The sequence below is a fragment of the Dicentrarchus labrax genome, unplaced genomic scaffold (genome assembly GCF_905237075.1).
Source record: "Dicentrarchus labrax unplaced genomic scaffold, dlabrax2021, whole genome shotgun sequence".
Taxonomy (NCBI): domain Eukaryota; kingdom Metazoa; phylum Chordata; class Actinopteri; family Moronidae; genus Dicentrarchus; species Dicentrarchus labrax.
Window position 1 is genome coordinate 19,215,604 of NW_026136705.1, and position 22,157 is coordinate 19,237,760.

Consider the following 22,157-nt stretch of genomic DNA (forward strand, 5'->3'; position numbering starts at 1 on the left):
GCTAAAAACAGTCTAACAGTCTACAAAAAAAACGATTAAAATCGTAAATCGGGTTTGGTGTGAAAAAATCTGAGATTTTATTTTCAAGCCATATCGCCCAGCCCTAGTTCATAGCCATATGTACAACCTCTCATCTGTGAATGACAGCAATGACATATCAATCTGTCACTGTCCCGTATTATCAGAACAAAACACTGAATCACTTTGGAGACTGCCAATCTCCAGCACAACCACAAATCTATAAATCCTTGAATTATCTCGATGGTTGACTGAATCCTGATCCGTTCTCCTCTGTCTCTAGAAATGTCCTGTAGTGAACCAACCCATCTTCCAAAAGGCTTGACCTGACAGATGTCAGCAATTGTCTGCACACCTTTGTGTTATCTGTTGTTATTTGACAAGTATTACGCTGTCTGAATACATTACCTAAAATGTCTGTGGAAAATATTGAGCTCAATATCTACTGTGCCTCTTACTCATTTCAGTTCCTCCCCACGCCACGTCTCAGCAAATGCCATAGCATTTGTGACTCTGATTGCTCTGTGACTGATTCAGATTCATTACAAAACCCCCCTCAACATCCCTGACATTGGATTAAAGGTGCCTGCTGTCTAGTAATAGAAAAGGATTTTATTAACTGTGATTATCAAATTAATTCAGACAAATACGGACATAATTCTTTAAAGTTCCTGAGTGAGGTAATGAGATACAGTTGGGAGGCACTCAAGTGTTTACTATAGTGTGGATCTCTATTAGAGCTGCACAATTAATTGAAATATAATCAAAATTCGCAAATGGCCAAGTGCAAGATCCAAATCACAGGAGATGCTTTTTTTTTAATAATAAGGTCAAATGTGTGACAAACAGCATTATAATGATGTACTATAGTGATGCAGAGATGGGTACAAACCTCAACAAAGGTCACATCATCGTAATTTTAATAGTTTTCTTCAGTTAAAATTAAGATTTTGATGCCAACCTTGAATTACATTGCAAATCATAATAGCTGTCCAAATACATACAGTATGATTCGTTTACCATATGGTGCAGCCCTTATCATTATTGTCTGCTGTGTACTGACTGATGCATGTTGTTTTGTGTGTTGGGTTTTGCTTTTTTTAAATTATCTTCCATCATTTCCATCATTTCTTTTAACTTTTTTTAGGTACAATTTTTTTTATATATTTCTTAGTCTTAGTCAATCCCGAGTGATCATCTCACCTCAGTGTGAAACGAAACAACACCGTTACATCTGTCCTATCGTTCTCAGCACTTTGTGTCAGAGAAATGTTCATACAAAGCCTCATCCAAACCACAGTAGGAGATCTGAAGATGAGTCACAGACTGGGAGATGGAGGAAGTTTGAGTGGGCATGAATGAATAAGACATGAATTGGAAATTGAATTTTGTGATCATCTCCGACCCCCAACTCAAATGCACTCAATACTAACATCTGACAGATTATTTGCCAGTTACCAGAGAACAAAGAAATGTCAGTGTCATGTCACTTTTATTATATATTCATGTGTATTGAATTATTACTAATGACTGGTACAATTCTCTGATTAATCTCCACTCAATACTTAATTATTAATCTTATCAGTACTTCATTTAAACCTAAACCAGTGTCCTCCTTCTTAAAAAACATCCTAAATCATGTAATTTTTCCTTCTATCCTTGTGAGGACAGTGGTCATACAGAACTGAACAATCTCACAGCCTATTTCATGCCTTTCCACCTCCATCTGCGCAGCAGAGCGGACAAAATAAATAGAATTTCTGTCCAACCCACATAACTACAGACCCTATTTAGTGTTCACAAAATAGGTACCCTTTCCACAGGTCCATTTGAGGTTTTTAGAAACATGAGGAGCCAGCAGCTTACTGTGGAGATGATTCATTAACACAGTTTATAGTGTAACTAATGTTCTGCTGTCTCTTCCGCTGTGAATGCTCATTCACAAAAACAACCCCAACAACTTGATTCAAAAGGAAATCTTGTGCTACAAATAGGGAAAACCAGCCATAACCACATGAAATACTCCTATTCATAAAATGAGACAAACAAGAGGAAGACTCCAGTGACAGCACAAACAAACAGCACTCTATATTAAAATAATAGTCTTCTGGTGGGTCTTAATCATATGACCTCATCCTCCCTCCATTTTAATTTACCTCTTATCTCAGTATGGGTCAGGTGGATGAGCAGAATGATGACAGGTGCGTCCATCCTCATGCGTTTTCCTGCGCTCATGTCGCCCCGGCTGTAATGCCTCAGACCAGCCAAGGTTTCCTCCGTGAGTCAGTCGACCGGTAAGTCCGCAGAAGTCCCCGTACGACCGGAAAGGTGAACTAAGACATCGGATGAATCAGCAGCAGTAAGAAGCAGCGTGGAAAGTAAAAAGTGGAAAGCTCGGCGCGTAAAATCAGCGACATGCTTTCCACAGTGTCCCTCCCGGAGCTCTCTGAAGACTCTGCTGAAAGGCACCGTGTCTTCCCCCCGTCTCCCCCCCTCCCTCCCTCCCTCCCTCTCTGTCTCTCCCTCACACACACACACACACACACACAAACGCAGGCACTGTCTCAAACCTTTCCACACTCTCTCTGGGTCTCTCTCTCTCTCTCTCTCTCTCTCTGCCTTTTCTTTTCTTTCTTTTTTTTAGTTTTCGCACGTTATTTCCGTGCCTGTGGAGGAGCAGTCTCTTGATCCAAGCATCGCAAGGTGTGAAAGTGTCGCATCCACCCACCTGTGGACCTGTGCGGGATGTACAATGGGCTTACCTGCTGGACTGCAGCCCTGTAGGCTCTTCTGGCCTCAGGGTGCAGTTGGGTAAGTAACAGCAGAGCAGAAGACACTCAATGTGAATTGTACCTCTTGTATTTCCCGATGGAGGAACCACCTTTTGTTTTGCAAATAAAGGAGCAGAACTGAGAAAGCAGACATGTCTTGTTCTTCTATTCAACAATGAGTTGATTGTAATCGTATAGGCTACTGTTTTATTTTTAGTCCCTCACTATTTGAGAATTGAATGAGAAGACTGCACTCTTACCACAAAGACAGGGTTACTAGCTAGTTATTTTAGCTTAATTTAAAGACTATAAATAGGGGGAAACAGCCTTGCTCCTTCGAAAGGCCTCTAAGTGTGAAAATGAAGTCTGAAGGCTTTGATGGGTTTTTGAGTCTTTTTGCCACCAATGAAGTATTCAGGCAACCAGCCGAGACTCAAGGAAGTCACTGTGTCCGGCCAAGAAATAGTCTAGCACATAATATCTAAAACCTAAACTTGTGTCGTTTCTACACTTTGGTTTTTGTAAAAATTAAACAAGCAATATTTTTAATTAGTGAGTTAAGTGTTGCTGTTTCCCCATGTTACCACTTTTTCTGTTAAGCTAAGCTAACCATCTCCTGGCTGTAGCTTCCTTCTTAATGGACACGACAGTGGTATACATTTTCTAATCATCAATCAAGATAATTAATAAATGTATTTCACCTAAATGTCCAGCTGTTAGTATAAAGTTATCGCCATCATGTTAATGTAAGGCATTGAGTCAGATGTGGAGACTTTACATTAATGTAGTGTGTTGCGTCCACGGGGCAGGATGAGAGTCGATGTCAGCGGGGGTCCCAGGCCTTGTTGTTGAGGCCAGCTGCAGATGGGAAGAAACTGTTCTTGGCATGAAAATGAAGTTCTGCATATTTTTAGACAAATAGAGAGGGATTATAGACGCAGAGCACATAAATTCAAAGTGAAGAACACAGAAACAAAACAACGTTCACACCCACAGGGACTATACTGAAAAAAAATAGAAAATGTGGAAGTTGTTCAGATCATTAAGAACATTTTACATTTCATCACAAAGACGACTGTGCAAACTGCAGTCTGCAGATAAAGTTTGGACACATAAGCACAACATTTATGGATTTCAGCTATTAATGCTTTGAAAAAGCCGCCATACGCTAAATCTTGTTGATACTAGCTTTTGGGCTCAAAGGGCTTTAATTAAGATTTAATTTAATCAGTTTAGTTGTAATTTTCAGTTTGGATGGTTTGATATATAGGTTTGGTTCCACAGAAGAAAGTTTTGCAATAGTCAAAGGTTCATACTAGAGAGAGAAAAATGATTTATGGATTTGAGAGCATGGAGTCATCCAGGAGCTGGAGGAGAGGGAGCACAGGAGGAGTTCTGGTGGAACCAGAGTTTTCTTGAACCCTCTGAAGAAGTAAGACACAGAGCATTTAGCTTGGCAGCAGTGGCAAGGGTTCTGAACTGTAATCAGTATGAACATCGAGCACATGTTTCTGTGCTGTTTGCATTGTTTTGCTCACTCATGTCGCTTGCCTTTTGGGAACCCCAACAAAATCTGAATCAGATCTGAGCCATTAAGGCAACATGCCCGTTTTTTTTGCGGTGAACTGTGACCTCTTTGCTGCAGCTTTATTAACCATCAGGAGAAAATAGCTCACAGAGTAGCAGGCTTAATTTACAAATAATTAATAATATTTTGAAATCCTACCTTTTTCATATAACTTTATTACAGGCTGGTAGGAAGCACAACCAGCATGTCCCACACCCAAAGCCGCTCTCCTCTCATGCTGGCAAGAGCTTTTAGGCACTTAATTCCCAGGCCAGGCGCGCCTCATTGAGCAATCAGATGTAGCAGCTGGGCAGAACTAGAGAGGACAGAAGAGGACAAAGTGGCCAACCCTGAAATCTGATTGGCCACACCAAGTGCCAGCCCATTGTCCTTACCTCTTCCACGCCTTGGGTTGGGTATCGGTTGGGTTTTATCCGATACCAGTGCCTACTCGGTATTTTTTAACGGTTCCGGTGCTTAAACGGTTCTCGTACCAGTACTTAAAAAAACGAAACCACGCACACTTTGTCAAAAAACAGTACCCTAGTTAACGACATAGCACACGTTGTCACTTACACTGTTGAATAGCAACGGTGTTTGCTAGCCTACTTGACATGCATGATTTGCGGTTGGCATTAAATTACTAGATTTACCCGAAGAGGAAAGGCTGATGTCATCATCATCATCTGTGATGTCCACCACCACACTGGCAGGGCTGGGAGTCTCTTCAATTTGTCCGGCAAGGCTGACACTGGCTGCGGCTGCTGAAGTGCTTGGCCTTGCGTCACGTAGGTTATCAAACACGGTGCATTGTTCGGCTTTAAATAAACTCCATGTGTCGCCAGATGTTTCATCAAATTCGACGTGTTACCTCCCTTGCATGCAATTGTTTTATGGCATCTGTTGCATGTTGCAGAGTCTTATTCGGTCTGGTTACTACCGTTTACGTCGGAACCGGTGCCCTATTGGTACCGCGTTTCGGTACCCAACCCTATCCACGCCACACTGTCTTTCTGTCTTTCAAGAGTGAAGATACTGGTATCGTATGAAATTAGATTACTGAATGGAACCATTGGTCGCATGTTGGGAAGGGGGCCAAATAAGGATCCGAAGTTAAGCTAAATTTAGGCGATGGAAAGCTGGCATGGCCATTTTCAAAGGGATCCTTCTGACCTCATGGTATATGAATGAAAATCGGTTCTATAAGTACGTACAAGTCTCCCCTTTGCAGACATGTGCACTTTATGCTAATCCCATGCACTTTCTTGCATGTGGTATATACAGTGTGTTATTTTCCCCTAGTGTATTTGAATATTTCTGCATACGGGGGTCTATTAACAATGTTGGAATTACATAAATTGGGAATGACTGGAATGCTGAGACACATACACATTCAGTGCCCCCCTTTGTGCCACCCTAGTCTGGAAATGCCCCTGTTGTCCTAATTAAAACATGCAACACAGAAACGCACAATATACAGCACACGAAGCAACAAAGTGCAGAATATTGACATTAATAGAAATAGATACTAAGAAGATGACATTGTGCTGTGTTATCAGGCAGTAAATGAAACATGCAACACAGAAACTTACAATAAATCAACATAATAAGCTTCGCAAAAATATAAATCTCTCTGGTGCAATAAAGGCAAAACCATAATCAAAAACATATGGACATCAGATGCCATTTTCTTTAATATTCCTTTAACTCATGATTAGATTTTGCAGAATCTTTTTGCTATATTCGTACCTGCTGACTGCTATCTGAAGTAATAAAAAATGGCCTCTTGTGAATACGCTTGCTAGTTATTATTTATATATTCCTAAATATTTATTATCCCAGCATGTTGTAATATTAATACAGTTTTATAGGCTTAATATGTGAGCATTGTTGCATGAAGCATTTGACCTTGTCTGTTTGCCCTTTTTGTTTACAAAGTCAACCAGTCAAGTGTCTTACCTCTTTTTTCTCTCTAATCAATGTTTGTTCTGATTTTGCAAACCTGCATTAAATTAGTGATCGTGTTAAATGAAATATCTCTTTTCAAAGCTTCACACCAACTGAAGTCACAGTTACTGTGAATGTCTTTGGTTTTCTGAATGAGCCTCTGAATTGTCTGTATAGTACACTGACGGCATCCTGACCCTGTTGAGTCCAAGCATGTCTCAGTGAAATTGAAAACATTTTTAGGACCTTTCTATACTGGATAAAGTGGCCACTTTGCAGAAGAAACCTGAGTTTAAATGGAATGATTTCAGATTCAAAGAACTTAACTGTGTATAACTAAAATGGATCAGATAAAAGTGCAATGAAGAGAGATGTGGCCTTTTATTTTCTATTTGATAAAAAGTTATTTATTGATTGGAACTTGTTGTTTTTGTTAATTTAACATCTGAATTGGTCAAAAAGGGTTGAAAAAATCCCTGCCGCTTTAGTGTGTCCTGTCCCTTCTGTAGATTTTAACCCCTGTGTGATGTTGATGAGGCAGGACTGTGTTGCAGTAATACAGAAGTAATGAGCTGGCATGGCGTATGAGTTGACACTGTGGAGCAACAGTTGCTCTTGTTTTCCTTTTCTCACCAGGGGTCCTGGAGATAGAAATGCACCCTGTGACATTTGTGTTTTCCCACAGAAAGCACATTTTGCTACAGTTCAAAAGAATGCAAGTTGTTTGATCAAAAGGATTCAAATGATGATTACTTTGGGACTTTAAACCTGCATGATGTGATTATCTGGTCATTTGGGGGGCATTGTAACACGCTATAAACACCATATTGGCATTACTGTTCTCAATTTGTTTTGTCCTGCTTGATTTTTATTATGTTTTGCATGTATGTAGAGATTTATATGTACTGTATGATAATACATATTGTACAATAAATACAGTTTTACAGTTTTAGGTGAATTTCAGGCTGTTTAGCAAGAAAATGCTCCATTATAGTTTTATTTATATAGCACCTTTTTAACAACACACAGTTACAAAGTACTTTACAAACAAACAAATAACAATAAACACACGTACATACACACATATGGGTATATATATGCATATACATATAAATGTGTACATACATAACCATACCCAATCATATACATACATAGGGAGCCTATAAATACAAACATATGGAAGATAAAACAAGAGGGAAAGAATAAATTAAAAGAGAGACGAGAGATATGTAAACAAACAAGAAGATCTATAAAAGGGGCTTGTCTATAGAGGTGGGTTTTGAGGAGCCGCTTAAAACAGTCCACAAATCTGAGTGATTGGGGAAGACTAGTCCACAATGTTGGGGCTAAAACAGCAAAGGCACGGTCACCTTTAGTTTTGCAGTTAGAGTGGGGAATGGATAAAAGGCCTAGATTTGAGGAGTGAAGTGGCCGAAGAGTGGAATGAGGAACAAGGAGATCTGAAATGTAACTGCGGGCAAGGTCATGAAGTGCCTTATATGTAATCCGTGAGATTTTATAGTTGATTCTGAATTTTTTTACAGGCAGCCTATGGAAGGGCAGCGAGGACATGAGTAATGTGGGACCGACGGCTGGTTCTGGTTAAAAGCCTGCAGTAGGTTTTTTGTCAAAAACAGCTGGCTACTACTGCTGGAAAGGGGGTTGTTAGGAGAGGTGAGAGTGAACCAAAACAGTAAAATTGTAGGTTGTAAAGCTATAATAATGAAAGACTCTATAAAGGTCTGTAGAGCTGAGGTTGGCAGACACCTTCCAAATAACACCTAATCATCTTTTCACGACTATAGTAACTTCGCATTACTATAAAAATATTACGTATTGCAGCTTTGGTTCATGAACTTTACCATCAAAGATGTGGCTAGGATAGTACAGGCCTGTGTCCTCTAAGCAGCTTTCATCATCTGAAACATCCTCAGATCTGAATGTGTACTGGCTGAATGCTTTCTTTCACAATGTCTGCAAAATGCTGATGGAAGCAGTGTAGAGCAACATAAAACAAAAGGTGCAATAAAGGGAATTTGGGGTTTTGAGTTGTCCAGGTATTAACTAGCCTGAAAGCAACAACCAGCTGCATTTAAGAGCACTGTTACACAACAGTCTATCATTCACAATATTTAAAAGACAAACTCATCTTACAAGTAACCTTGAAAAAACATAATAAATCCACACACCAGTTTTCTTTAATTTGATCATTGTTACAGCACATCAGTTTTGCATGAGTTTAATCATTATATTATAGTATATATAGCCATATCAGTATAGTTAGAGAGAAAAACAAAACAAAAATGTAAATGTTTCTCCTACAGGGATCATTATAGAGGAACACATTGGACAGAATGAATGTGGTCACCACATTACATGGCAAACTATTGATATTTGAATGAAATTACATCAACTTTATTCTCACATATACAATCACAATATAATGTATAGTGAAATTCGTCCTCTGCATTAAACTCATCCTAAGTACTCGGAGCAGTGGGCAGCCACTGTAGCACCCTCTAGTATCATGTTAGGGTGTTCAAAATGGGAACGTAATGTAATGGCCTGAATGTGATGTTAGTCAAAAGAAAATGGGACCTGAAGGTGGTGTTAGACAGAAGATCCGGGGGTGACAAATATCAATTTAAATCATTGGGGACCAAATAAATAACTATATAAAATTTGTTTACTATGTGGCCAATAGTTGTCATGCAGCCTAAATATCTGGTTTATGTTTAGTTTAGGTTTTAATGACAGGTGTCCCTAATTATTAAGTATGAAAGTGCTAATCTATTCCAAAAGGATAGTGCTGTGTCAGGAGTTTCGTCTGGGATTGGGACTCCACCTTTGCCCAGGTAGCTTTAAAATGTCCTTAGAAAAGTATTTGATTTCATATGTAAGATTAATATTTCATCAGGGGTGTTATGCCTGTTTCATATCTGTGGAAATTTAGCATTAGTCTGTATATCCCTTCACTTTCTGCGCCAGTATACAACCTGAATTTTAAAACTAAAAAGTCCCACAGATGAGGTCAACTTGGACTTCTGTATTACCTCATCCTTTTGGCAAGACAAGACTTGCATCTAAATTTAGCTTTAGTTTTTCCCATACTTCAGTATATGTCACACATTTTATCGCTTTCAGTTTGAAATATGTGGTGTCCTTGTGGCCTTCGCTGGCTTAAAGCCTTTAGGTGGCAGAAAACTGTTGTTGGAATTCATACTTTAGAAAAACCTATTACATTTGATCAGTATCAGTGAAAGCATCAGATGGCTCAGAAGCACTAAAGAGATCACAGAAACAACAAAAGGCCCCGGCTGCCTGCTCACAATTAACATAGAGAGTGAAAACCAGCCAAATTAACTTTTACCAGGGATCAACCCTCACCATCTGTAATGGATTACATTTGGAAGGACAAATGTGCACAACCACACACAGAGACTAAAGCGGTTCATTGCACTCAAAGCATCACAAAAGGTGTATAATCTTATGGTTAAAGATAAAAAGAACAAACATGTAAGCTAATGTTTTATTCATGAGGAGTTTGTGAGCAGCTGGAAGGGGAAACCATTTGGCTTTCAGTTGAGAGACACAGTTGCATTAATCAGCATTTATGGACTTCATAGGGCTGAAAACAGAAATGTATTCTTATTCATCATCATCATCATGATTTAAATTACTATTAATTTTCCCCTTTGTTTTGTGCTTTCTTGTTACTATGAGAAAAAAAATAAGTCTTCCAATTCAGATGAGTCAGGTTTTTTTATCTGAGTAATGAATAAATCATTTATAATATGCTTATTTTATTATGATTTTCATCACCAGGTTTGTGTAGTATGGAGCCAAAAATATAACTGAAGACATCAATGGATAATATTTTTAAGTTGAATAATATAAATGGAGAGTATGGAAGGAAATATAAATCTATAAAATTAGCTGGTTAAAAATCTTACTTCACCACCAGTCAGTTGATGAAATAAATTAAGCCTATTTTCACATTATTTTTAATGTCCTTAGCCTTTTCTAATTTTTAGTTTAGTTTCTGCCCTGGTCATATTATCATAATATAAGTAGAGGAACTAGAAATGTGGTGACTTAATACAATTTTAGCTTGGGAAAAAGGAAATAGATAAATGGGAGTCAAATAAACTACTGTACGTTTTAGATTCATTTTATTGACTGATAAGTAAAAGTGCAAAGCTTTATTTTTTTAACTAACACTATTAACAATAATTTATTCAGTTATATTTTTGACTTGTCTACATTTTGTCTAGTTCCAGGGCTCCTTTAAAAAAGCTGATGCAGCATTACAAATATATGAGATTGCACCAGCGAATACATTTTAAATGTCTATTTATCTTTAAATAGATCTATATTTAAATATAGATACAGCCAATTACACAGCTATGGAAGCCAAGACGTCTTTTTATTATTCTAATTTTCATACTGACAAAATGAGTGCATGAAAAGAATCTCGATCTTCGAGCTTGTTTAATAATCTTCTCCTGATATATTTTCTTCAGTATTGCATCACATTGCCAGGAAATTCATATATTTTAAATTCACTCTCAGGCATACATTGTGCTAACAACTCTTCAGTACACTTATGAATCCTCCCAAACAGTCATGGCAGTAATCTTGAAGGCTGAAATCAGCTGTGATAAGAATGATTAAAAAATAATAATAAATTATCTTGTTATCTCGAGAAGTCAACGCTTTGTTTTCTCAAGATAACGAGATAAATTAACTTGTGATCTCAAGATAACAGTATTTAAAAAAATAATTGCATGAGTGGCCGCCCTCGGCTTCCATACACAGCTGTTGTCATTAACCTGTGTATTATTTCTGTGAGACGAATATAAAATAATGATTTGATTACCACTGCAGCGGAGCAGCTTGGGGATGTCATTTGAACCGTGATTCTATCACAAAAAGCTATTTCTTGCTCGTTCTGTTGTCTGACAACAGAAACGGAAATATGTAAATGAGAACAACTACAGTACATTATGAATCCAACTTTATTACAATGCAGGAGAGCAGAAAGAGAACTGCAGGGAACTACCACTGAGTACATTTCCTTTCCCATCTGGGCATTTCATTAAAAACTTGTCTCAGTGTGTAAGAAGTCTTTTCTTCAAACAGCTGTTTAGTATGGAGCATCAGTAGCAGTTTTAATTAATTTTTGGGGCAATAGCCCGAGGGCCAAAATTTCACCCATAATGTCACAAAAAAAATAAAAAAATAAAAAAAATAAAAATTGATTAAACCGTTTCAATTAATGTCAGACTGACAGGCTATTCCTTCAGGAGAGTTTTAGTTGTCAGAATAAATCGTTTACTACTGTTTTACTTTTACACACAGCTTGTATAAAGGTTACATTTATTGTCTTCTCTGTTTTGAATCTGTCTCCCACCATGAGTTGAATTAACTTCTGCAAAGGTTTGCAGAAAATGTTCAAATATATTTGTGATTTGAATAATAGATCCAAATAGTTAAGAGCCACAGGTTGTATTCAAACCCTGGGCCGCTGCAGCAAGGACTCAGTCTTGGTACATGGGGCACCAGCTCTACCAGGTGAGCTCTACGAATGCCCCAGAAATAAAGTTACTTCTCAATAATTAGCTGGATTACACAAGTCTAAGAAATATTTAACAAAGATTTACTTTTTATCACACTCTTGAAAACAAAATACAGCTGATACAAACACTTGAGTTTGGAAACTAAATTCTCTGAACACTCACACTTCATTCTCATTTCATGTCTCAACAGATGGAGTGTAAATGAGAATTAAAAATAAATCTTACCAGTCATGCACAGTTATCCCAAAGGGCAGGGTGTTAGTCTGTATTTTTAATCTATCTTCAATTTCCACGGCTGCTGGACAAAAAGGGGACTTTGCCCATCTGACAAACACACACAAAGTCACTTTATTGATTTTATTTGTAGGTGTAGAAGCAAAAAACGTGTGCCATTGTACCCTCCGTTGCCAAATTATTTTCACAGCCTCTTAAACTCCCTTTTCTATAGAGGGCTTTGTGCCATCCAAAGAGTAGAGACAGTAATTTCATGTGACTTTCTGCTCCTTTGCTTTATTAAAAAGGCAGCAAATTGTGGACGCTGAGCCAGTTTTTATTACTGTTTTTTCTCATTTTAGCTTGTCTAATAGGTAGGCAGACTTGCGAATAGCCCCTGCATGGAGTGTATGAGCCACTAGGATGTAATGAACAGAATTGGATATGGTATGCCAAAATGACCACTGGTTGAGTCCTCACAGTACATGAGCATTAGAGTCCTTTATGTCCATCTGGGCTCATCCCATACACCTAACACATAAAATAGCCTTTCTAGGCTATACGTTTTTAAAATGGTCTAAATTGGTCCTCTGAGAAGTCCAACTTCTTTTAGGAGCTTGATGTTTCTCATATACTGCACAGCTGCAAGATTTACCTTTCCCTGCACTTCCCCAAAACTCTCAATGGATGTCTTCCTACCAGCAGGCCAAACCTGTCTCCTCAAAATTATGTTTATATACTATTCATTTGCAACAGCATTTGTTTAGAGAGAAACATAATACCACCTGAGTTGCATTTTGTCAGCATAATGAGGAAACATGATTGTATCTGCAAAGTCTCAAAATGTTTCATACTTAACATCTCGCTATGTTAACGTACAACAACAACGTTTGGCAATTGTTCTTCCAACAATATCTGCGCTCGTAATCCCTATTTGCTTGAGGCAAATGAAGCATGAATGATTTGTGGTTTTGGTTTAATATCAAAAAAGGGCAACAGTGACATGAAGCATGTGAAACAATGTCTTTAGTTAATTGTTCTAGTAGCCAATCACATGGGTGTCAAAGAGCTGTACTGCACACACTTTTTCATAGCAGAAAATATCGAAGCTGTGAACACAACCCAGGCAGCAAGAACATTTCCCTCAAAACACATTTGACAAAACAAATTGGCAGTATATAAATGTACAACCCTGTTGTTTTTTGAAACAATACATTTATATAAAAAGCATGAGGCTGGGATGGATGGTGGACGTACAAAGTGCAGGACTGCCTGTGGTGTAGGGGTGTGGCATCCTCCCACCCTTGAAATCATTATCCAATATATTTGAAATCTTCAACCAATTACAATTGTGCACCTGCTCTAAGTTGACTACATATGTTGTTTGCCCCATGTCCATGTCCATTTTGAGCAGTGTCGAAACATTGGTCTTTTTGCAGAATTAAAGGCTGTGCATTAATCAGGATGCTCCAGTCCTCCTTTGTTTTCTGTACTTTTGTTAAGGTTAAGGAAAGATTGTGATTTGGGATAAATGTTAATAAAAAAGTCACTGCTGACTTTTGAATAATGCTGTAGTCCCTATGAGTGGATAGTCTTGCAAGATTGTGTATTGTGGGGGAAAACAAAGGAAATATGTTGTCAGTGAACATTTTACTGATCTGTTCAGTATCCGTAATATCAGTTTGACCAATACCAGTCCATCCTGTAGCACTTATCGTAAAGAAACTACAGTGGGCATGCTGATATGCACCAGCGTCCTAGAGTTTTAACAATTGCATTGTCATCTGGAAGGAAAGAGTAATACTGCATTATCTTATACAGCTGCATTTGTTGTCTGGAGTCTGGAGCTCTGAGTATTTTTGTGTGCACTCCTGGTGAGTTTTGAGAGGGAGAGAGGATGCAGGGGCCTTTATGAGCGTTTTAAGACACGTCTTTCACTGTAAAAAAAAATTGGCTCGTTCAACTTAAAATAATTTGTAACCTGGCTGGACAACAATTTAAGGCTTAAATTGTTTAGTTTGGCAAACTTAGTAACTTAAGTTGCTCTAACATATATCGGAGTTTCTTAAACTTAGAATAAATAGTTGGTGTGACAAAGGTGAAGCTGTCAAATTAGTCCCATCAACTTTAGATTTTAAGTTTAATCCAGTTTTTTTTTGTGATACCAACAAGATATTTCAAGTTGTACAAACCTAAATCCTAGTTTAGACAACATAAAATGACCAGTAAAACCAACAAACTTTGAACGATATCTTTAGTTGTTCAAACCTAACAAAAAAAGTTGTTCAAACTAAGCATGTTGTACCATTAATTGAATTTCTTGTTGTGTAAACATAGTAATAAAACTGCTGAATTAACTTATTTTTTTAAGGCAGCCAGGTTACTTTTTCGGGAATAGTTAATCTAAGTTGCAATGTTAAGTTCATTCAATAAAAATTGAACTGCATCTTTTTCCTACACAACTTAAATCTATAGTACAACATAAAAACTATTATTCAACATCAAAGACCATTCAGAATGCCATTTTATTGAATTTTCAAAATGGGGTGGCCTTTTTGGTATTACTACCATGAGCCAATGCAGAATTATGACAAGTGTCAGATATTTAACATGTTTAGCTGTTAACATTTCCATAATAAAACTGCAAAATCTTAATATTACAGTTTACCATGCAAGAATTTTCATGGTATGAAGGTAGGTCTGAAACAAAAGCTAACTGCTTTGAGAAAAAAAAAGGTTTGTGCAATTTAACTGCAATTCAAGTAGATCTTGAGTATGTCTTGATTGAACAAATACTACATACGTACTACAACAGACAATATTGCACATTTACAACAAGTATACAGACCTTTTCTTTTGTGTTGACTCTTCTTAACATGTGATGGAGCTGGCCAACTTGTCACTACACTGCCCTTGAAGCAATTTGTTTCGAATGCCATTAATTTTGGGCGAACAGTTGCCACTTCCAATGCCCATGAAAACTTTCTGTATGAGTTCGAAAGTGTATTTCAGTGTATTGAACTCCTACTGCTGACCTGCTCTGTTGCTTTGCCATTCACACACATTCACTCCACACTGTCAGGCCTATTATATCTGATTTGTTATCTCGAGATCTCGAATTAATTATCTTAGTTATTTTAGGAAAACAAAGTCAAATTAACTTGTTATCATGAGAAAACGGAGGAAATAAAATGTATGAATGCATGACTGCTTACGGCTTCCATAACACACTCAGATATGGTGCACAAAATCCATAGTTGAGCTACTGTTATTACTACTGTTCATGTTACTGACTACAGCAACTAAAAATTACACAAATTCTAAAATTCACTGTAAAAAATCTTATGTTACTAAAAACTGCTGCTGCCAGGTTTAATTTGACAATCTAGTGTAACATTTATCTCATTTATCTATCTAACAATACTTAACCAAGCATTAAACAAGCATTTTGATAAATACAAGCAGGCTAAAAGTGTGTTCTTACCTTGATCCTCCTCCTCCTGATCTGAAAATTACGTTTATTGTGGCACATGGAGTTGTATAGCCCTTGTTGGCTGTGTGGGGTTGCATATGCACTTTTGCAGGGGCCACACGTACATAAGTTGAGCCAACTAAGAAATGTATGTTGCCTGAACAACTCTGATTGGACTGATTAGTTGGGCGCAGAAAAATTTGATATTTCAAGTACACCACACATTTTAGTTGAACTGACTGAAGGAAATGAGCTGAGGCAACTAAAACCTCATATCTTTTTATCAGTGTTGTTGCTAAATATTTAAAGTTAGTTACCTATTTATTAATTAATAATTTAAATAAATCTGTTGTTTATTGGAAGGAGTATATACCAATAAACAGGTGACAAACACTTCTGTTAACACTTCTTTTTGAATATTCAGTGCTGCGTAAAGCATCATGTTAAACCTGTTAATATAAGTTTACAAAGGAAACTAAATGATACATTGACTTACAGAGTTCAAAAGCTAACAAATGGTATTTTACAGCAAGTTGAATTGGCTTGTTAGAAAGCCATTTCTATCCAGGTGGTGCTTTGCATTAAAAATGGAGGTTGTTGCAGAGGGTGAAAGGCCCCATTAATATATTCTACTTGGGAACCCAAATAAAGGCATCCCATCATCATCAAAGAAACAAAATGACAGAAAGTGAAAAATTACTTTGAAAACAAAGAAAATAAATCAACTGCACTTATGAATGCCTGACCAGGCTGTTGCCAGATGTTCAGTGCTGATGTCTGCATGCTTGAAAGATCTGCAAAGTTCAGGTCATGATAAGGCAAAACTGATGGTTAAGTGAAACTCCCAGTTGTCTTTTACTACTACTACTACTACTACTACTACTACTACTACTACAACTACTACTACCAGATGGTAGCAATATGAAAAATTGATTGAGGGGGTGCCTGGGATCCTGTGCTATGATGTGTGCTCTGTGTGTGATAGCTTTGCTGTTTAGGTCTGAGAGGTTGGGGAGACCTAGGGAGACCAATAATTTTGGAGGCGCTGTTTGTGATGCATATGAGTTTGTTCCTATTGGAGGCAGTTAAACATGTTGAAGAAACAGGGGGAACTGCAAAGGAGAATGATTTGTATTATACTTTTTTAAAGCAGCAGCAGAAGGTGGGGGACAACAGAAAGAGCTTTGATAATGCGGATGGCAGAGAGTCTTTGCTCAGTTTATTGTGGGATTGTGGATGGAGCTGAGGGCTGTGCTGTGGGTGCTGGAAGTGTTAAATAGTTCTTTTGTTTATGTGACGTTCAGCTGCAGATAGTTGTCTGTGCACCACTGTGTGATCAGAGTATTTGATTTATGTGGTGATAGGTGAGAGGCTGGTGCAGCCATTGGTGTAGAGGATAAACCGGAAGGGACTTCCTTGTGGGGCTCTGGTGTTGGTGATGATGGTAGAGGATGTTACAGTGCCCACTCTGACGGTTTGTGATCTGTTGCTAACAAAGCTGTGTGTACCCAGTGTACGAGGAGAGGGGGGGACCTTGAGGTGGTGGAGTTTCCTGATCTGGTGACGGTGAATAGTGTTGAAGGTGGGACTGAAGTTGATAAAGAGCACCCAGACTAGAGAAGAGATCATTACCGTTGCTAATATAGGGACCACAGGGGGTAGTTACATCTAATTTCGAGTCATTAAAGATTTTTGGACATCCAGTTCTTAGTTTCTGCTTCTGTGATTGTAAACGTATTAGTGGACATTCAGTCTTTTATCTTTTCCATTTCCACTCTGCCTTTCTTATGCTCCTCAATTCTTCCTTAAATCACGGCAAGGTTTCATCTTTTTACATCTGACTGGAGCTACAAAATGTTGCACAAGAGCTGTTAAAAACACTGGCAAGCTCCTCTACAGAAAGGCCATGTTGTTCTCTGGTATTAAAAATGTGTCTGAGGCAGCAAAATCTTTACAGGAGAAGGAAACTGAGAGTGAATTTAGAAGGGTCTGGAGAGAGGAGTGGAACCAGGAAGAGCACTGCATTGTGATCAAAGAAATCAATCGAGTTTACATCAGAAAGCATGGCAGAACAGAAGGTCAAGTGTGTGCTCTTTGTCGTGGCTCGACTGCTTCACATGTTGGATCAAAGCAGAAGAATAAAAAAGTTTGATAAAATCAGTAGTAAACAAGAAGAAAGAGGGGCAAAAACATGGATATTAAAAACACCCAAGCATAAGAATTAACGTCTGAAAAGTCCTGAATAAAACCAGAAGTAAATTTAGGGGGTGGGTAGATTAAAACACATTAAATGGACAGTTTATTCTTTAATATGATAAAATGAAGACTCCCAAAGGTGGAGAGGCAGCCAAGCAAGACTGGGGGAACAACTAATAGGCCTACATGCATTTCTGTGTATTACTGCAAGGCCACCCCCAATGCTGTGTAATAATACCACAAACAGGTGCCGTACTGTCTGTGACACGGTTATGAAATACAGTTTTTTCTGTCCCACTTAATCTCTCTCTCTCTCTCTCTCTCTCTCTCTCTCTCTCTCTCTCTCTCTCTCTCTCTCTCTCTCTCTCTCTCTCTCTCTCTGTGGTACTGTTGGGTCTCTGCAAGTAGTGTTATAAGGAGCTCGGTCTAGACCTGCTCTATTTGAAAAGTGTCCTGAGATAACTTCTGTTATGAATTGGCGCTATACAAATAAAATTGAATTGAACTGAATTGAATTAAGTGGCAGACTAAAAAGAAAGCTATAACATTCAGAGCTGTTGGTTATAGTCTTAGTGGAATCAGACATGACACAACTCCTCCCCAAGCTTAAACTGTGTAGGCTAGCAAGTTTAATAATGCAGCTCAATGGATTGCCTGGACATGACGCCATTAGTGCCTTATGAAATTGATGATAGAATCCAACAATTAAAACCTCAGATCGCTCAGTTTCAGGGTTTCCCTTGTAAAGTGAAAGCGATTGAGTGCATTTGAGTGATTGATTACCTGAACTGAGATAGCAGCGGGTGGATGTGGTCTCAGAAAATAAGTCACTGGAGCTGACACTGAGTGGAACCGCCTGTCAGGCTCCAACTGCGGTAGTGACAAATGGAGATGAGATGAAACTGGTGGATGTGGAGTGCTATTGTTGGCAGATCGGTCTGCTCGGTGAGCAGGAGGTGGAATAAAGGACATCAGAGGAGCAGGGAGAAAACGAACTCTCCCAGGCTCCTTACAGGGGCCCACAGCGGTGGAGGATTTCCAACCCAGTATAGAGGAGAAACTGACCACCGAGGGCTCAGGACTGAGCCTGTTGCCGATTTATCAGCTCTAGTAAGTTTTAGCCTGAGATGGCTTCCTCTGGAGATAACATCCATGTAATTCTTGCTCAACAGTTTTTTAAATCGAATGCCCGAAAAATTCCCTGAAGAGTATTCCAGCTTCCAGATGTAGATTCTGGCTGCAGGAGTATAGGCTTGTTTACCCTCACTCGCATTAGAATTGAAATGCTGCTGTAACTTAAAGGATGCCTGTTGCTTGGAGCTGAAACAATGTCCTTCCATGTTTAAGGTCAGTCAGATCTTCTCCCCCGCAGCAGAACGAATGTCCTTACATTCTGCAGACCACAGTGACCTCACCAAAAGAAAGAAATTCAGTTACTTACTCTTCCAAGATACTGCTATGGAATGGCACAGATCAAGTTCCTATTCACACAAGAATGGACATGGTATAACACATTTAAAGATTGTTTTAGAGGCATGCACAGGACTATTAAAGTTCCCCCAGTCTAAGATATTGGCCTCTTTCCAGTTAGGATCCCTTCTTTGCTTCTTAAGTTCTGACAGATGCAAGAATGAGATGGGACAATAGACAGTGAGACACATTTACCAATCCTTATTCATTCTGTGTCATTTTAAAAGTGATCAAAATTTCTTATGAAGTGTCACTGGGCTTTAAAGAGGATTTTTGTAGGTATATTATGTTAATACTGCACAGGTGATCTGTACAACAATACACATGTGCAAAAGCCTAATTTCTCTACTCAAAACTAGTTCTATGTGTCTCCTTGGAGTGTAAAGGTCACAAATTCTGTGGCTGCCGCACTAAGAATAATAAGCAGACCACTAGCTTATCCGCTCTTTTGATAGATGACATCAAAATATATTTCTGGAAATGAGTTACACTGAAAGTGACTAAATGAATATCAACCAATACTTGCTTTGTATCGTTCCTTGACATCTCCTATGCTCCCCTGGATCAGGAGAGTCCAGTGAGTAACATTTAGGAGGATCTATTGAATATAATATTCATAGGTATGTTTTCATTAGTGTATAAGCACCTGAATATAGGAATTGTTGTGTTTGTTAGAATTAGAATGACACATTTCTTCTTCTATGGAGTCTATAGTAGCCCAGAAAGGCAAACCAAACATTGTTTTTTTCATGGCCACTGTAGTTTCTCCTACACCTGTCAAATACAGACGCCAACACCGCTGGCATCTGTATTGCAAACTGCAACTTCACTGCTACAACTAAACCCTACACACTGGACCTTTAAATTTAAACAATGCAATCAAAAAAGTAATTTTATGTTTTGCTTATGTGTATTCGGACGGTGATAGTTCTATCCTGAAAACAAATACTATACTTGGATTTTCCAACTACTTGTCTGACTCTACCAAGCATAAACAACAGCTGTTCCTCCTTCTCAGAGGGATTTGTAGTCTAGTATATGTTGGTTCAAAAAGATATCCTACAATAGAAATATAAAAATGTTAATGTAATATCTTTGCGATGTGGTAAAAAGCCATGCGATAAACAAATGGCCTCTGCTAAATGCAGCACCTACAATTACTGCCATATATGTGTACAATGCATGTGGAAAAAAACCATACTGATAGTGGCTCATAAATGCCACCTAACATTTGTCACTCCCACTAAATACCATTTAATCTTTTTCCAGGCTTGTGCGCGTGCAGTTGGATCCATTATAATACCAAACATGGAAAATAGCTGCAAGACACAAACAGAGGTGAGACAGCAAAAGACAGACCCACACAGAGGTGGTAGAGAAACATTGAGATACAGATATCTGTGCAGCAGACCAGCATTTTATCAGGAACTCTTGCTTCTCTCTCATTCACATTACATCTTGAATTATTAATACAAAGGGGCTAACATTTCTGGCCCCATTTGTCACAGGGAGGTCCGGCAGAGAGCTCTGGAGAACCTGTGAGATACATTTGCATCTTACTCTCAAACCTCACATTAATTCACAGCTTAATAACCACATGCAGTGGCAGCTGTAGCTCTGTGCATCTGTTGTGGCAACATCTCAACACGATGTTCAGTGCATGCCAGGAGGTATTCTGAGATTAAGGGCCTGTCCTCATGAATACGCGGCCTCACCCAATATGATGAAAATCTCCGTAAACACGGCGTCGTTTCCAGAAATATCTGCATCCACACGGATTCACTGACAACGACCCAAAACGCTGTAGTACATATGCCAGCGCATGTATGTGGTGCTGTGATGCCGCACCAATACACTAAAACTGGAAAAGAAGCCATGGAGCATGCGCTGTTTACAAACAAGTAGTAAGTTTCGATTAGTTTTCGATTATTCCACCATTGAGAAGGAAACCCTTGCTCTGTTGTTAGCACTACAGCACTTTGAGGTCTATGTTAGGTCTACTTCTCTACCTCTTGTAGTGTTCACTGATCATAATCCCCTTGTTTTTCTGTCCCGCATGTTTAATCACAACCAACGACTCATGCGGTGGGCACTGTTGGTCCAAGACTTCAACCTCGACATCCGACATAAAAGGGGGTCTGAAAATGTGTTCGCTGATGCTTTGTCTAGGCTGTAGAGCTTAGCTATGTGTTATGTATGTAACCTTAACGTTAAGCCGCAAGGGCTTGTAATTTAAGGGGGGGAGTGTTACGGCCGCCGCTGGTTGTCGTTTTGTGTATATTCATTGTGGTGTTTCATGTGTGATTCCCTGTTGAGGATTGGTCCTTCTGGAGCAGAGACCGCCTACTTCCTGGTTGCTGTCCCCTGGCATCTGTGATTGGTGTGGCTGCGATTCCACCAAAGCTACCAATCAGGAGTCTTCAATCAACCCCAGCTGCACTTAAATAGCTTGTGTGTCCACAGTTCAGAGCGGCTGTGAACTAGTGATCAGTTTGCACACCATTGTGTTAGTCTAGAGTGTTTGTATTTCCTAGTATTGCCTGGCTGTTATCTGAGTGGATTCAGCCAGTGCCCTCGTAATCTTGAGACCTTTAAGTTGCAGAATAACTGCTAGTTTGTTTTTTGTTCACTAGTTTGTAAGCTTATGGGTGCTGATCTCTTTTTGTTCTTTAGTGTCATTCAGTCATCTTCATTTTGTGTACTAGTTATTTGTCAGTACCTGTATAGCCTCTCTTTTGTTATATTTCATTGTGCAAGCGCACTCTCCTTAGTTAATGAAACACCTGATTTTAACCTGAACCTGTCAATTGTCACATTCCATCTCTTTTCCAATTCCAATTGTATGTTACTGCTCTCCAAATCGAGCCTGGTCGTAACAGCTTATGTAGGTTATATAGACGCATCAGTATTAAATTAAAACTGTT

At 38.7% G+C, this 22,157-nt stretch overlaps 1 protein-coding gene and 1 long non-coding RNA gene across 3 annotated transcripts in view; one reads left to right on the forward strand and one right to left on the reverse strand.

Annotated features, from left to right (window-relative positions):
- Positions 1–2,492, reverse strand: part of rxfp2a (relaxin family peptide receptor 2a) — a 48,827-nt gene extending 46,335 nt beyond the window's left edge. For both annotated transcript variants that reach the window (XM_051400715.1, XM_051400714.1), the window contains exon 1: positions 2,175–2,492. In XM_051400715.1, coding sequence (XP_051256675.1) covers positions 2,175–2,253 — 79 coding nt within the window. In that variant the 5' untranslated portion in view covers positions 2,254–2,492. The remainder of the gene's footprint in view (positions 1–2,174) is intronic.
- A 107-nt stretch (positions 2,493–2,599) lies between these two features.
- Positions 2,600–22,032, forward strand: LOC127363823 (uncharacterized). Its single transcript, XR_007884943.1, has 3 exons — positions 2,600–2,829; positions 20,503–20,571; positions 21,550–22,032. It is a non-coding gene; the product is annotated as an uncharacterized LOC127363823 (long non-coding RNA).
- The last annotated feature ends 125 nt before the right edge of the window (positions 22,033–22,157 follow it).